At 67.3% G+C, this 14,943-nt stretch overlaps 1 protein-coding gene across 1 annotated transcript; it reads right to left on the bottom strand.

Annotated features, from left to right (window-relative positions):
* Positions 1-25: 25 nt before the first annotated feature.
* On the bottom strand, positions 26-8,712 carry FOXP3 (forkhead box P3). Its single transcript, XM_030548250.1, has 11 exons — positions 8,635-8,712; positions 5,075-5,213; positions 4,880-4,978; positions 4,656-4,746; positions 4,426-4,543; positions 3,695-3,782; positions 3,224-3,304; positions 2,755-2,914; positions 2,164-2,240; positions 1,900-2,001; positions 26-371 (listed from the first exon to the last, which is right to left on the bottom strand). Exons 1-11 carry the CDS (start codon positions 8,652-8,654, stop codon positions 93-95), a joined length of 1,254 nt encoding a protein of 417 aa, XP_030404110.1. The 5' UTR covers positions 8,655-8,712; the 3' UTR covers positions 26-92.
* Between the last annotated feature and the right edge of the window lie 6,231 nt (positions 8,713-14,943).

Raw genomic sequence — 14,943 nt, forward strand, 5'->3', positions numbered from 1 at the left:
GCTAACACATTTCAGTCCCACCCTCTCCACCCCCTGGGGCTTGGCTAATGCCTGGGCCCCACCCGCTGTGCTGGATTCCCCTGGGGGCGTGGCTACCGGGTGGCCCCACCCACCATGTTATATTCCCCAGGGGGCGAGGCTAACGGGAGGCCCCACCCACCCTGCTGGATCCTCCTGGGGGCGTGGCTAATAGCTGGCGGTCCCTGGGCGTGGCTAACGGGAGGCCCCGCCCACCCCAGGGCACCGTACGGGGTTGGTCGCTGGTTCCGCTTCTTCTGGAACTCGGCCTCGTCCACCGTCCACACGGCGCCTTTCACGTGCTCCACTCGCACGAAGCACTTGTGCAGGCTCAGGTTGTGCCGCACGGCGTTCTGGGGGGGAGGCGGGGTCAGCGGACCTGCAGCCCCCCCACCATTGCCCCCATTCCTGACCCACTGCCCCCCCCCCCGCAGCCCAGCCAGTGCCCCTGCAGGTGCCCCTCCTGACCCACAGCCCCTGCCCCCACAGACCTGCCGGTGCCCCTCACTCCCGACCCACAGCCCCGCTACTGCCCCTGCAGGGGCCCCTCCCGACCCACAGCCCCTTCCCCCACAGACCTGCCAGTGCCCCTCACTCCCACCCCACAGCCCCGCTACTGCCCCTGCAGGGGCCCCTCCCGACCCACAGCCCCTGCCCCCACAGACCTGCCGGTGCCCCTCACTCCCGACCCACAGCCCCGCTACTGCCCCTGCAGGGGCCCCTCCCGACCCACAGCCCCTTCCCCCACAGACCTGCCGGTGCCCCTCACTCCCGCCCCGCAGCCCCCGCCCCTGCCGGTGCCCCTCACTCCCGTCCCGCAGCCCCTGCCCCCCAGCCCTGCCGCTGCCCCTCACTCCCACCCCACAGCCCCTACCCCCACAGACCTGCCGGTGCCCCTCACTCCCGACCCACAGCCCCGCTACTGCCCCTGCAGGGGCCCCTCCCGACCCACAGCCCCTTCCCCCACAGACCTGCCGGTGCCCCTCACTCCCACCCCACAGCCCCGCTACTGCCCCTGCAGGGGCCCCTCCCGCCCCACAGCCCCTGCCCCCCACAGACCTGCCGGTGCCCCTCACTCCCGACCCACAGCCCCGCTACTGCCCCTGCAGGGGCCCCTCCCGACCCACAGCCCCTGCCCCCACAGACCTGCCGGTGCCCCTCACTCCCACCCCGCAGCCCCTGGCCCCCAGCCCTGCCGCTGCCCCTCACTCCCACCCCACAGCCCCTACCCCCACAGCCCTGCAGGTGCCCCTCACTCCGGACCCACAGCCCTGCCGCTGCCCCTCACTCCCACCCCGCAGCCCCTACCCCCACAGCCCTGCAGGTGCCCCTCCCGACCCACAGCCCCTGCCCCCACAGACCTGCCGGTGCCCCTCACTCCCGACCCACAGCCCCGCTACTGCCCCTGCAGGGGCCCCTCCCGACCCACAGCCCCTTCCCCCACAGACCTGCCGGTGCCCCTCACTCCCACCCCACAGCCCCGCTACTGCCCCTGCAGGGGCCCCTCCCGACCCACAGCCCCTGCCCCCACAGACCTGCCGGTGCCCCTCACTCCCGACCCACAGCCCCGCTACTGCCCCTGCAGCCCTGCAGGGGCCCCTCCCGACCCACAGCCCCTTCCCCCACAGACCTGCCGGTGCCCTCACTCCCGCCCCGCAGCCCCCGCCCCTGCCGGTGCCCCTCACATCCCGTCCGCAGCCCTGCCCCCCCGCCCCGCCCATGCCCGGTGCCCCTCACTCCCGTCCCGCATGCCCCTGCCCCCCGTCCCGCAGCCCTGCCCCCCCCCCGCCCCTGCCGGTGCCCCTCACTCCCGTCCCGCAGCCCCTGCCCCCTGCCCCACCCCTGCCGGGCGCCCCTCACTCCCGACCCGCAGCCCCTCACCTTCCAGGTGGCCGTGTTGTGGCGGAAGTAGCCGAACATGCGGCTGAACCATTGATAAATCTCATTCAGTGTCAGCTGTCGGTGGGGGGATCCCAGAATGGCCTGCGGGGGAGCGGGGGTCAGGGCTCGGGGGAGGGTAGCCCCTCCCCTCGGGCTCTAGGGCTGGGAGGGGTCTCCCCCTCGTGGCCGGGCAGGGAAGTTGAGAGGATGGGGGGGGGGTAACGGAACAATGGGGCAGCTACCCCCCACCCCCCGGATGCTCACCCAGCGGATCAGCATTGCGTAGGTAAAAGGCGGCCGGGCCCTGCTGAACCGATAAAACTCCAGGGTGGGGCCCAGGTCTGTGGGGGGAGGAGAACAGACCTGTCAATCATGGGGCTGATGCCCCCCACCCCCACACCTCTTGTTCAACAGTGGCCCCGGCTCCCCTCCAGGAGCTGGGAGAGAACCCAGGAGTCCTGGCTCCCACCCCCTCCCTGCTCTAACCACCAGCCCCCACTCCCCTCCCAGAGCCAGGAGAGAACCCAGGAGTCCTGGCTCCCAGCCACCCCTGCTCTAACCACCAGCCCCCACTCCCCTCCCAGAGCCAGAAGAGAACCCAGGAGTCCTGGCTCCCAGCCACCCCTGCTCTAACCACCAGCCCCCACTCCCCTCCCAGAGCTGGGGAGAGAACCCAGGAGTCCTGGCTCCCAGCCCCTCCCTGCTCTAACCACCAGCCCCCACTCCCCTCCCAGAGCCAGGAGAGAACCCAGGAGTCCTGGCTCCCAGCCCCCCCACACCCGCTCTAACCACCAGTCCCCAGTCCCCTCCGAGAGCTGGGAGAGAACCCAGGAGCCCTGACTCCCAGCCGCTCACCTGAGCAGATGCCGGCGCCGTGGCTGACCCAGGGGTGGGTCTGGGGGATCAGTGGCGGCTGCAGCGCCCCCTTCTGGGCGGGGAGGGTGGCTCTGGACCGGGTCCAGCCCAAGGGGTTGGGGGGATGGGAGGCGCAGCGCTGGCCCTTCGCTGACATTGCCTGGGGGGGGGAGGGGCAGGTAAGTGATAGGGACTCTGGACCTGCCCCCTCATATCTGCCCCCCCCAGGGATTGCACCCCCTGCCCCATGGATACTGACTCCGCCCCCCTGGGCCTTAGGCCCCACCCCCATGAATGCTCCGGGTCCCCAGGCCTTGCCCCCATTAACTTCGGCTCTGCCTCCATGTCTGGCCCCACCCCCAAGGCCTCAACCCAGCCCCCACTCCATCTCCCCCCGCCCCGCCAATTCGGACCCAACCCGTTCCTTCCACCACAGAGCTCTGCCCCCTTTGCCCCCCCTGGCTCTTACTGGGTCAAGGGCTCCGTCCGTGGCCTCCGTCGCGGCCAGCTGGGCCTGCATGGCCCCCAGGCGCCGCCGCTCCCGCTCCAGCTGGGGGCGAGAGAGGGGGGCAGGTGAGTTGGGGGGGGCAGGAAATGAGGGGGGTGGGGGGAATCCTGTACCATGACTCCCACAATGCACCAGGACTACAACTCCCTTGATGCACCAGAATGAAACCTCCCATGATGCTCTGCGATGCCATTGGGCCAGTGGTTCGAGCCCACCCCCCTCCAGGACAGGAGCTGTGAATTTGTGGGGGACACGAGGCCCTAATCCCCAGCCCCTCACATGGAGATGTCTGTGAGGGGGGAGCCCGCCTGCCCCCCGGCCCCAATTATCCCCCCACCTTCCTCTCCCCGAGGCAGCACCCAGCTGCAATTGTCTCCCCCGCCCCAGGCCCTGTGGGGCAACCACACCCTGACCGACCCCCACCTGCCTCACCTGCTCCTCCAGATTCTCGACCAGCTCCCTCTGCCGCTGGCACTGGGCTGCCCTGTCCTGTGCCCAGAGCGGATCCTGCCGGGGGCGTCTGCTGAGATCAACAGCTCAGCTGGTGTCTCCCCCCACAACCACCAGCCCCCCTCCCCTCCCAGAGCCAGGGAGAGAACCCAGTAGTCCTGGCTCCCAGCCCCCCCTGCTCTAACTACCAGCCCCCACCCGCCTCCCAGAGTCAGGGAGAGAACCCAGGAGTCCTGGCTCCCAGCCCCCCTGCTCTAACCACCAGCCCCTGCTCCCCTCCCAGAGCCAGGAGAGAACCCAGGAGTCCTGGCTCCCAGACCCCTCTGCTCTAACCACCAGCCCCCACCCCCTCCCAGAGCTGGGAAAGAACCCAGGAGTCCTGGCTCCCAACCCCCCCCCTGCTCTAACCATCAGGCCCCACTCCCCTCCCAGAGCCAGGGGGAGAACCCGAGAGTCCTGGCTCCCAGCCCCCCCTGCTCTAACCACCAGCCCCCACCCCCTCCCAGAGCTGGGAAAGAACCCAGGAGTCCTGGCTCCCAACCCCCCCCTGCTCTAACCATCAGGCCCCACTCCCCTCCCAGAGCCAGGGGGAGAACCCGAGAGTCCTGGCTCCCAGCCCCCCCTGCTCTAACCACCAGCCCCCACCCCCCTCCCAGAGCCGGGGGGAGAACCCAGGAATCCTAGCTCCCAGCCCGGCTCCCCCCAGCACTCACCTCTCAGTGTGCCCGCTGTGGTCCCCGGGGCTGGGGCAGCGCTGTGGGGGGGACCGGTCTGGCGAGTAGGGGGCAGGCGGGTCCCTCGGAATCCACTCCATGCCCGTGATGTTAATCCCTGGAACGAGGAGGGGGAGAAATGGGGGATGGACCAGGGCACTGGGCCTGTCTGCCAACCCCCCGCCAGAACCCCCACGCCCCCCAGCATCCTACATGCCCCCCCTGGTTACCGTGTGTCAAGCCGTGGTGGGACCTCAGCACCAGCACGCCGGGGGACTGGAGGTGCAGGATGGAGGGGCGAGCACTGGGCTCCTGGGATATCTGGGAAGGGGAGGAAAGTGAGGGGATGAATGGCAGGTAGAACCCAGGAGTCCGGGCTCACAGCCCCCTCTGCTGTTACCACTAGTCCCCACTCTCCTCCCAGAGCTGGGGAGAGAACCCAGGCATCCGGTACCTGTTGGATGAGCAGTGCCTGGCGCTGGGTGTCCTGCAGCAGAGCCTGGAGGTGGGGGGTGGTTTGGGGGTCCCCCATCGCCAGAGGGTACGGTGGCACCTGTGGGGCAGGCAAAGGGGGCGTGCTGTCACTCCTGGGGTCTAGGGAGGTCAGCTGCCCCCTCTGTGCCCCTCCCACAGCCATGTGGGGACCCACCTGCTGCTTCCTGGAGGGGGCGCTGGTTCCGTGGGTGAGCACCGTGGGCCGAGTCTGGGCCCCGCCAGTCAGTCCAGCAGGGCTGTCGCCATGGGGCACTCGGGATGCCGTGGGGCTGGGCATTGGGGCCTGGTGCAAGCTGTCGGGAGAAAGGGCAGGTGAGAGGGTGGGAGAAGCTACAAGGAAGCACACGTATGTGCGACTGGTCACACTGCTCACATGTGAGCCGTGCAACACATCACACGTACATGCACAGAGGAGATGCATGCCTGTCACGGGGAGCACACGCATGTGAGCGGTTTCCCATGGCATGGGGGTCACCAGGCGTGCGGAGCTGTGCAACACATGATGAGTGGCTTCACGGTGAGCATGCATGCATACTGGTGCGTGTGCAAACCACACGTGTCCTGTGTGACCCCCTGGGGAACATGCATGTGTGGGGCTGAACTGTGTCAGGCACGGGGGCCGGGAGCCGCTGGGCCCAGCTGGACCTTAGCAGCCCTCAGCCTCCCTGACGAGCAGTGGGACTAATTAGTGACCCCGGCTGGGGGAAACAGGCCTTGATTAGCCAGACAGGTCTGAGCCAGATCTGGGGAATCCAGGAGAAGGGGGCAGAGGGGTGGAGGTGGGGTGAGATAGAGGGAGAGATTGGGGGCTGGGAGGGCTTGTTCGAGGCATGGAGGAGGTGGGGGGCTGGTGGGGGGGCTCGGGGACTCCCGAGGGGGGCAGGGGGCGGATGTGAGGTGAGATAGAGGGAGAGATTGGGGGCTAGCAAGGCTTGTTAGAGGCATGGAGGGGGTGGGGGGCTGGGGGGGAGGGCTCGGGGACCCCCAAGGGGGGTAGTGACCTGTGGGTCCAGCTCTGGGGTTTTCAGTGACAAACTCCTGACAGCGCCGCCACCTGTGTCCGTGATCCAGCGTATCTGTGATCCGTGCGACATGTCAAGTCCCGGGGCACATGCATGGCTGTGTAGGAGCCGTGTCTTCCCCCCGTGACAGCCCAGGGCCACGCAGCCTCGTGACACGCGTGGGCCGATGGGGTCTGTGGCCTGCCTCACACGCCCAGCACACGGAGCCCTCCTGTAGTTCACATGCGTGTGGCCCCCATGACATGCATACATTTCCTGTGTTCTTGGGCCCCTCCCATGCCGGCCCAGCAGGGCTCACATGTCATTGTGAACATGCCTGGACACATGACTCACCCTCCGGATGGGCGGCCCCAGGTTGGGGGGGTGAGCAGACACCCACCTCCTTGGGGGGCAAATCCAGCCAGCGCCCCCCATATTCCCCCCACATCTTGACCGCTGTACCTCCCACCACTCTGACCCCCAGCGATAACCTACCCCTGCCAGCTCCCCACAACCCCTCATGCCCCTTCCTGCCCCCCCAACCCTCCCCGAGCTGGGGACAGAACCCAGGAGTCCTGGCTCCCAACCCTGCCTCCTCCCCCTGCTCTAACCACTAGACCCCACTTCCCCTCACAGGGCAAGGGGCCGCTTCGAGTCGCTTCCCGGCAGCAGGGGCGGGGCTGGGGCCAGGTTCCGAGAATCAAGGTGATGTCCCGTTCAGCCCCCCCGTCCGATTTCTCACCGCGGCCCCCGCTTCCCAGACGTCACGGAACCCGGCCACGTCAGCGGCGTGGGACGTGGCGCCCAGGGGGGTAAATCTGGACTGGCCCCCAGAGCCTCAGCCTGCACGGAGCTGGGGGGTGCAGCCTCCTGACCCGAGGCCTCCAGCCAGCCCCACGGGTCCGTGGGAGCAGGGCCACTCAGAGGATTCAGGGGGCCTGAGGCAAAGCAATTTCAGAGGCCCCTTCCATAAAAAAAAGTTGCAATACTACAGAATACTATATTCTCGTGGGGGCCCCTGCGGTGCCTGGGGCAAATTGCCCCACTTGACCCCCCCCAGGCAGCCCTGCGTGGGAGGCTGGATTTCACCCCCCACCCCATCCTCGAATCACCCTCGGCCTGGAGATATTACACATGAGTAACCAGCTTGGGTCTCACAGGCCCCACTCCGCTCCCAGAGAACCCAGGTGTCCTGGCTCCCAGCTCCCCCTGATCTCACCCACCAGCCCCCACTCCCTCCCAGAGCTGGGGAGAGACCCAGGAGTCCTGGCTCCCAGCCCCCCTGCTCTAACCACCAGCCCCTGGTCCCCTCCCAGAGCCGGCAGAGAACCCAGGAGTCCTGGCTCCCAGCCCCCCTACTCTAACCACCAGCCCCTACTCCCCTCCCAGAGCCGGCAGAGAACCCAGGAGTCCTGGCTCCCAGCCCCCCTGCTCTAACCACCAGCCCCTGCTCCCCTCCCAGAGCCGGCAGAGAACCCAGGAGTCCTGGCTCCCAGCCCCCCTACTCTAACCACCAGCCCCTACTCCCCTCCCAGAGCCGGCAGAGAACCCAGGAGTCCTGGGCCCCAGACCCCCTGCTCTAACCACCCACCCCTACTCCCCTCCCAGAGCCGGGAGAGAACCCAGGATTCCTGGCTCCCAGCCCCCCTGCTCTAACCACCAGCCCCCGCTCCCCTCCCCGAGCCAGGCAGAGAACCCAGGAGTCCTGGCTCCCAGCCCCACCTGCTCTAACCCACCAGCCCCCACACCCTACCCACAGCTGGGGAGAGAACCCAGGAGTCCTGGCTCCCAGCTCCCCTGCTCTAACCACCCACCCCTACTCCCCTCCCAGAGCCGGGAAGAGAACCCAAGAGTCCTAGGCCCCAGCTCCCCACTGCTCTAACCACCAGTCCCCGCTCCCCTTCCAGAGCCGGGAGAGAACCCAGGAGTCCTGGCTCCCAGCCCCTCTACTCTAACCACCCACCCCTACTCCCCTCCCAGAGCCGGGAGAGAACCCAGGAGTCCTGGGCCCCAGCCCCTGAGCCGGGTATTTCTCCCCGGTTCCGGCGGCTGCACTTTCTGTCCCAGGTGTTTTCTGGGCCCCAGGGCCGGTTCCGCGCGAGGGGCTGGGCCCGGCGGGGAGCCCAGTGGGCGTCCAGAGGGGGATTGGAAAGAGGTGTTGGGAGGGGACTGGTTCAGCCCGGCCAGGGTCCCCCCTCTCCCCCCCGTGGTGTGAATGCGAAATTCAGGCTCCTGGCCCGAGGAGCCAAATGGGAATCGGGAGTTCAAGTCGGGATCAATCCACGGGCCTGGGTTTGCGGGTGCGTCGCCTTGTTCAAATCCTGCTGTTTGGCTCCAGACTGACCCTAGGGGGCTTGGCGCCGAATCCCGCCCTGCTCCTAGTGCAATCAGGAGTGACTCCGGATTGACCCTGGGGGGCTTGGCTCAGAATCCAGCCCTGCTCCTAGAGCAATCAGGAGTGACTCCGGATTGACCCTGGGGGGCTAGGCTCAGAATCCAGCCCTGCTCCTAGAGCAATCCGGAGTGACTCCGGATTGACCCTATGGCAGCTGAGATCAGAAACCAGTCCTGTCCCCACTGAAATCATGGGTTAATCTGGATTGACCCTGGGGCAGAACTTAAATCAGCCGAACGACTCTCCCCACATCCCCACGAGCCCGGCGGTCACCTCTGGCCTGCTGGGGCCCGCCCCGATCCGGCACACCCCACTCACCGCTCAGCGCTCCTCGGCATCCCGGCTGGCAGGGGACCAGTGCGAAATCCGCCCCACGCGCAGGGATTTATAGGCCGCTGTGGGGCGGCCGCGCTCCCCGAGGGTGCGACTTGCCGGTGACTCAGTGGAAACGGAGCGCCAGGGCGACGTGTCCCGCGTGCCCTTTCTGGGGGGTTTTTCTTTGCTCGAAAATAACACCAGCTTCTCGGTCGGGGTTTTCGGCGCCCCAGCCCCGAGCCTCTGAGCACCGAGAAGCTACCGCAAAACTCTCAGTGTGCGAGGGATAGAAAACCACAGAGCGCACGAGAGAGACACACGCGGGTGCACACCCTCACCCTCACACGCCTGCCTGCCCCGCCGGGGGCAACGGCTTCGCCGGGGGGCTCGGGAGCCAGGCCGGGCCCTTCGGGAGCGGGGCCGAGGGATTGGGGTCGGGTGGGAAGCCTGGGGCGGGCGCAGCATCTCTGCCATGCGGGAGCAATGGGGCTTTGTTGCTAATGGCACAGGGAGAGAACCCAGGAGTCCGGGCTCCCAGCCCCCCAGCTCTAACCACCAGCCCCCACTCCCCTCCCAGAGCCAGGAGAGAACCCAGGAGTCCTGGCTCCCAGCCCCCCAGCTCTAACCACCAGCCCCCACTCCCCTCCCAGAGCTGGGGGGAGAACCCAGGAGTCCGGTCTCCCAGCCCCCCAGCTCTAACCACCAGCCCCCACTCCCCTCCCAGAGCTGGGGGGAGAACCCAGGAGTCCGGTCTCCCAGTTTGCCGAGGGGGTGTGTGTGTCACAGGTACAGGCCCATCGTGGGTGAGGCGTGTGTGCACACACTTGTGTGTGATTGCCAGTGTGTCTGTGACGTGCGCCTGCAGTGTAGCCATTGCCCGTGGGGCTGGGAACCAGCCCCTGTCTCGGGCTTGCCCTGGGTGTGTGCGGGAGGCTGCGTGTCTGGGGTTGTGATGCTGTGAGCGTCACCGTGTGGCTGAGGGTGTGCAAACCAGGAGTGTGTGTGTCCGAGAGATTGTGTATCGGAGGGGTGTATGGTTGTGTCGTGATAGGTGGGTGTGATTGTGTAGCACTCTGTGTAGGATTGTTTAGTTCTCTGTGTGCGTGTGGTTGTGTAGGTGTCCATGTGTGATCATGTAGCACTGTGCATGCGATTGTGTATTGCTTGGTGTGAGTGTGTCAGTGTGGTTGTGTAGGTTTCTGAGTGTGATTGTGTAGCACTGTGCATGTCAGTGTGGTTGTGTAGCAGTTAGTGTGTGTGTGTGTCAGTGTGGTTGTGTAGGTTTCTGAGTGTGATTGTGTGTCACTGTGGTCGTGTAGCGCTCGGTGTGTGAGTGTCAGTGTGGTTGTGTCGATCTCTGCGTGTGACCACTTAGCACTGTGTGTACGTGTCAGTGTGGTTGTGTAGCACGGTGTGTGGGGGTCAGTATGGTTGTGCAGCGCTGGGGGGGTCAGTGTGGTTGTGTAGAACTGTGTGTACATGTGTCAGTGTGGTTATGTAGCGCTGGGGGGGTCAGTGTGGTTGTGTAGCGCTGTGTGTACATGTGTCAGTGTGGCTGTATAACAGTGTGGGGGTCAGTGTCGTGTAGCTCTATGGGGGGGTCAGTGTGGTTGTGTAGCACTGGGTGTACATATGTCAGTGTGGTTGTGTAATGCTGTGTGGGGGTCAGTGTCATTGTGTAGTGCTGTGGGGGAGTAAGTGTGGTTGTGTAGAGCTGGGTGTACATGTGTCAGTGTGGTTATGTTGCGCTGGGGGGGCAGTGTGGTTGTGAAGCGCTGCGTGTACGTGTGTCAGTGTGGTTGTGTAGCGCTGTGGAGGGTCAGTGTGGTTGTGTAGCACTGAGTGTACGTGTGTCAGTGTTGTTGTGTAGTGCTGGGGGGTCAGTGTAGTTGTGTAGTGTTGTGTGTACGTGTATCAGTGTGGTTGTGTAGCGCTGTGTTTACGTGTCAATGTGGTGGTGTAGCACTGGGGGGGCAGTGTGGTTGTGTAGCACTCTGGGGGGGCAGTGTGGTTGTGTAGCGCTGGGGGGGTCAGTGTGGTAGTGTAGCACTCTGTGTACGTGTGTCAGTGTGGTTGTGTAGCGGTGTGTACGTGTGTCAGTGTGGTAGTGTAGCGCTGGGGGAGTCAGTGTGGTAGTGTAGCGCTCCGTGTACGTTTGTCAGTGTGGTTGTGTAGCACTGTGGGAGGGGTCAGTGTGCTTGTGTAGCACTGGGGGGGGCAGTGTGGTTGTGTAGTGCTGTGTGTACGTGTCAGTGTGGTTGTGTTGCACTGTAGGGGGCAGTGTGGTTGTGTAGCGCTGGGTGTACGTGTCAGTGTGCTTGTGTAGCGGCGGGGGGGGCAGTGGGTTGTGTAGCGCTGAGTGTACGTGTCAGTGTGGTTGTGTTGCGCTGTAGGGGGCAGTGTGGTTGTGTAGCACTGGGTGTACGTGTCAGTGTGGTTGTGTAGCGCTGGGGGGGCAGTGTGCTTGTGTAGCACTGGGTGTACGTGTCAGTGTGGTTGTGTAGCGCTGGGGGGGCAGTGTGCTTGTGTAGCACTGGGTGTACGTGTCAGTGTGGTTGTGTAGCGCTGGGGGGGCAGTGTGCTTGTGTAGCACCGGGTGTACGTGTCAGTGTGGTTGTGTTCCGCTGTAGGGGGGTCAGTGTGGTTGTGTAGCGCTGGGTGTACGTGTGTCAGTGTGGTTGTGTTGCGCTGTAGGGGGGTCAGTGTGGTTGTGTAGCGCTGGGTGTACGTGTCAGTGTGGTTGTGTTCCGCTGTAGGGGGGTCAGTGTGGTTGTGTAGCGCTGGGTGTACGTGTGTCAGTGTGGTTGTGTTGTGCTGTAGGGGGGTCAGTGTGGTTGTGTAGCGCTGGGTGTACGTGTCAGTGTGGTTGTGTTGTGCTGTAGGGGGGTCAGTGTGGTTGTGTAGCGTTGGGTGTACGTGTGTCAGTGTGGTTGTCTTGTGCTGTAGGGGGGTCAGTGTGGTTGTGTAGTGCTGTGTGTACGTGTCAGTGTGGTTGTGTTCCGCTGTAGGGGGGTCAGTGTGGTTGTGTAGCGCTGGCTGTACGTGTGTCAGTGTGGTTATGTTGCGCTGTAGGGGGGGCAGTGTGCTTGTGTAGCGCTGGGTGTACGTGTGTCAGTGTGGTTGTGTAGCGCTGTAGGGGGGGCAGTGTGCTTGTGTAGCGCTGGGTGTACGTGTCAGTGTGGTTATGTTGCGCTGTAGGGGGGGCAGTGTGGTTGTGTACTGCTGGGTGTACGTGTCAGTGTGGTTGTGTTGTGCTGTAGGGGGGGCAGTGTGGTTGTGTAGTGCTGTGTGTACGTGTGTCAGTGTGGTTATGTTGCGCTGTAGGGGGGGCAGTGTGCTTGTGTAGCGCTGGGTGTACGTGTGTCAGTGTGGTTATGTTGCGCTGTAGGGGGGGCAGTGTGGTTATGTTGCGCTGTAGGGGGGTCAGTGTGGTTGTGTAGCGCTGAGTGTACGTGTGTCAGTGTGGTTGTGTAGCGCTGGGGGGGCAGTGTGGTTGTGTAGCGCTGTGTGTACGTGTGTCAGTGTGGTTGTGTAGCGCTGGGGGGGCAGTGTGCTTGTGTAGCGCTGGGTGTACATGTGTCAGTGTGGTTGTGTAGCGCTGGGGGGTCAGTGTGGTTGTGTAGCGCTGGGGGGTCAGTGTGGTTGTGTTGCGCTGTAGGGGGGTCAGTGTGGTTGTGTAGCGCTGGGTGTACGTGTCAGTGTGGTTATGTTGCGCTGTAGGGGGGTCAGTGTGGTTGTGTAGCGCTGTAGGGGGGTCAGTGTGGTTGTGTAGCGCTGGGTGTACGTGTGTCAGTGTGGTTGTGTAGCGCTGGGGGGTCAGTGTGGTTGTGTAGCGCTGGGTGTATGCGTTTCAGTGTGGCTGCGTGCCCCACCCTGGCCCCCCGACCCCTCTCCTCACCCCTTCTCCCACCCCCGAGTCCCCCCGAGCGGCTCAGACCCTCCCCAGCCCCCCTCTCACCTTGGGGGGCCCCATGGCCACTGGCTCCCAGCTCCCGGGGCTCCTCAGACGCTTGTGGGGCCCCCCCGCTGGCCCCGGTTATATGGGCGCCAGCCTCCTCCCGCCGCGATGCCAAACCCTCCGCCCGCCCCCCAGACCCACCTCCCTGCCCCCCCGGCGCCGCGGGGTGCTGCTGGCCCGACCCCCCCAGGCGGGCGGGGAATTTTCAGGGGAACTCCAGGGTCAGGTCGGGGCGCGGGAACTTTCACCGCGCCGGAGAGAAAGCAGCCGGCTGAGCCGAAACGGCACAGGGGCCCGCGGGCACCCCCGGCGCTGCCTGCCCCCCCAAGCTCCCCAGCACCAGCCATCCCCCCAGAACCCCCCAGCGTTGCCCATTCCCCCAGGGCCCCCCGGCACCAGCTGTCCCACCCCAGTGCCCCCCGGCGCTGCCTGCCCCCCCAGAGCCCCTGGCACTGGCCATACCCCCCCCAGCGCCCCCTGGCACCACCCGTCCACCGAGCCCCCCAGCGCTGCCCGTTCCCCCAGGGCCCCCCGGCACCAGCTGTCCCACCCCAGTGCCCCCCGGCGCTGCCTGCCCCCCCAAGCTCCCTGGCACCAGCCATCCCCCCAGAGCCCCCCAGCGCTGCCCGTTCCCCCAGGGCCCCCCGGCACCAGCTGTCCCACCCCAGTGCCCCCCAGCGCTGCCCATCCCCCCAGCGCCCCCTGGCACCACCTGTCCACCGAGCCCCCCAGCGCTGCCCGTTCCCCCAGGGTCCCCGGCACCAGCTGTCCCCCCCCAGCGCCCCCCCGGCGCTGCCCGTCCACCCAGAGCCCCTGGCACTGGCCAAATCCCCCCCAGCGCCCCCTGGCACCGCCCGTCCACCCAGAGCCCCCCAGCACCAGCCATCCCCACTCCAGTGCCCCCAGCACTGCCTGCCCCCCCCAGAGTCCCCCTGGCTCCATCCATCCCCCCAGAGCCCCCCAGCACCGCCCGTCCCCCCTCTGGCACCACCCATCCCCCCCAGAGCCCCCCGGCACCGCCCGTCCCCCCAGCACTGTCCATCCCCCCCAGCGCCCCCCAGCACTGCTTAGCCCTACGCAGCACCCCCCAGCACCGCCCGTCCCCCCAGTGCCCCCCGGCACCGCCCATCCCCCCCCAGCGCCCCCTGGCACCGCCCGTCCCCGCAGCACTGTCCATCCCCCCCAGCACTGCTCGGCCCCATGCAGCGCCCCCGGCACCGCCCAGCCCCCCAGATCCACCCACCACCCGTCCACCCCAGAGCTAGGCCCATGGGCACCCCCGGCACCGCCCATCCCCCCGCCGAGCCCCCAGGCGCTGCCCGTCCCCCCCGAACCAGGCCCATGGGCACCCCCTGGCACCGCCCATCCCCCCGCCGAGCCCCCAGGCGCTGCCCGTCCCCCCCGAACCAGGCCCATGGGCACCCCCTGGCACCGCCCATCCCCCCGCCGAGCCCCCAGGCGCTGCCCGTCCCCCCCGAACCAGGCCCATGGGCACCCCCTGGCACCGCCCATCCCCCCGCCGAGCCCCCTGGCGCTGCCCGTCCCCCCCGAACCAGGCCCATGGGCACCCCCTGGCACCGCCCATCCCCCCGCCGAGCCCCCTGGCGCTGCCCGTCCCCCACAGAGCTGGGCCCACAGCCACCCCCTGGCACCGCCTGTCCCTCCCTAGAGCTGAGCCTGCAGGCACCCCCTGGCAGAGGGGTGCGCGGGGGGATGGGCAGGCGGGTGGACGTGGAGCAGGAGAGGCGAGAGGAGGGGTGGGCATGGGGACGGATGGGAAGAGGGGTGGGCGTGCAGGCAGGTGGGCGAAGGGGCAGCCGTGGGGCGGGCATGGGGCAGGACAGGCAGGCGGGGGGGGCAGGCGGGGGGATGGGCAGAGGGGCGGGCGGGGGGCAGGACAGGCAGGCGGGGGGATGGGCAGAGGGGCGGGCGGGGGGCAGGACAGGCAGGCGGGGGGCAGGCGGGGGGGTGGGCAGAGGGGCGGGCGGGGGGCAGGACAGGCAGGCGGGGGGCAGGCGGGGGGATGGGCAGAGGGGCGGGCGGGGGGCAGGACAGGCAGGCGGGGGGGTGGGCAGAGGGGCGGGCGGGGGGCAGGACAGGCGGGCGGGGGGATGGGCAGGGGGGCGGGCGGGGGGCAGGCGGGAGGGGGTCCGGGGGGGGAGGGGCTGGGGGTTATTAGTTACCCCCCCCCGTTCTCTCTCCCCCGCCCCCTCCGTCGCTCCGCCCCGCTCCGCCCCCCCAGCAGCCGCCGGAGCCGCCATGGCCGGCGCGGCCTCCCCCTCCCCGCGGCCCCCCCTGCGCCGGCCCTGGGCGTGGGGGGAGGGGGCGGAGGAGCAGGAGCCCCCCCCGCGCGC

The sequence above is a fragment of the Gopherus evgoodei genome, unplaced genomic scaffold (assembly GCF_007399415.2).
Source record: "Gopherus evgoodei ecotype Sinaloan lineage unplaced genomic scaffold, rGopEvg1_v1.p scaffold_91_arrow_ctg1, whole genome shotgun sequence".
Classification (NCBI taxonomy): Eukaryota; Metazoa; Chordata; order Testudines; family Testudinidae; genus Gopherus; species Gopherus evgoodei.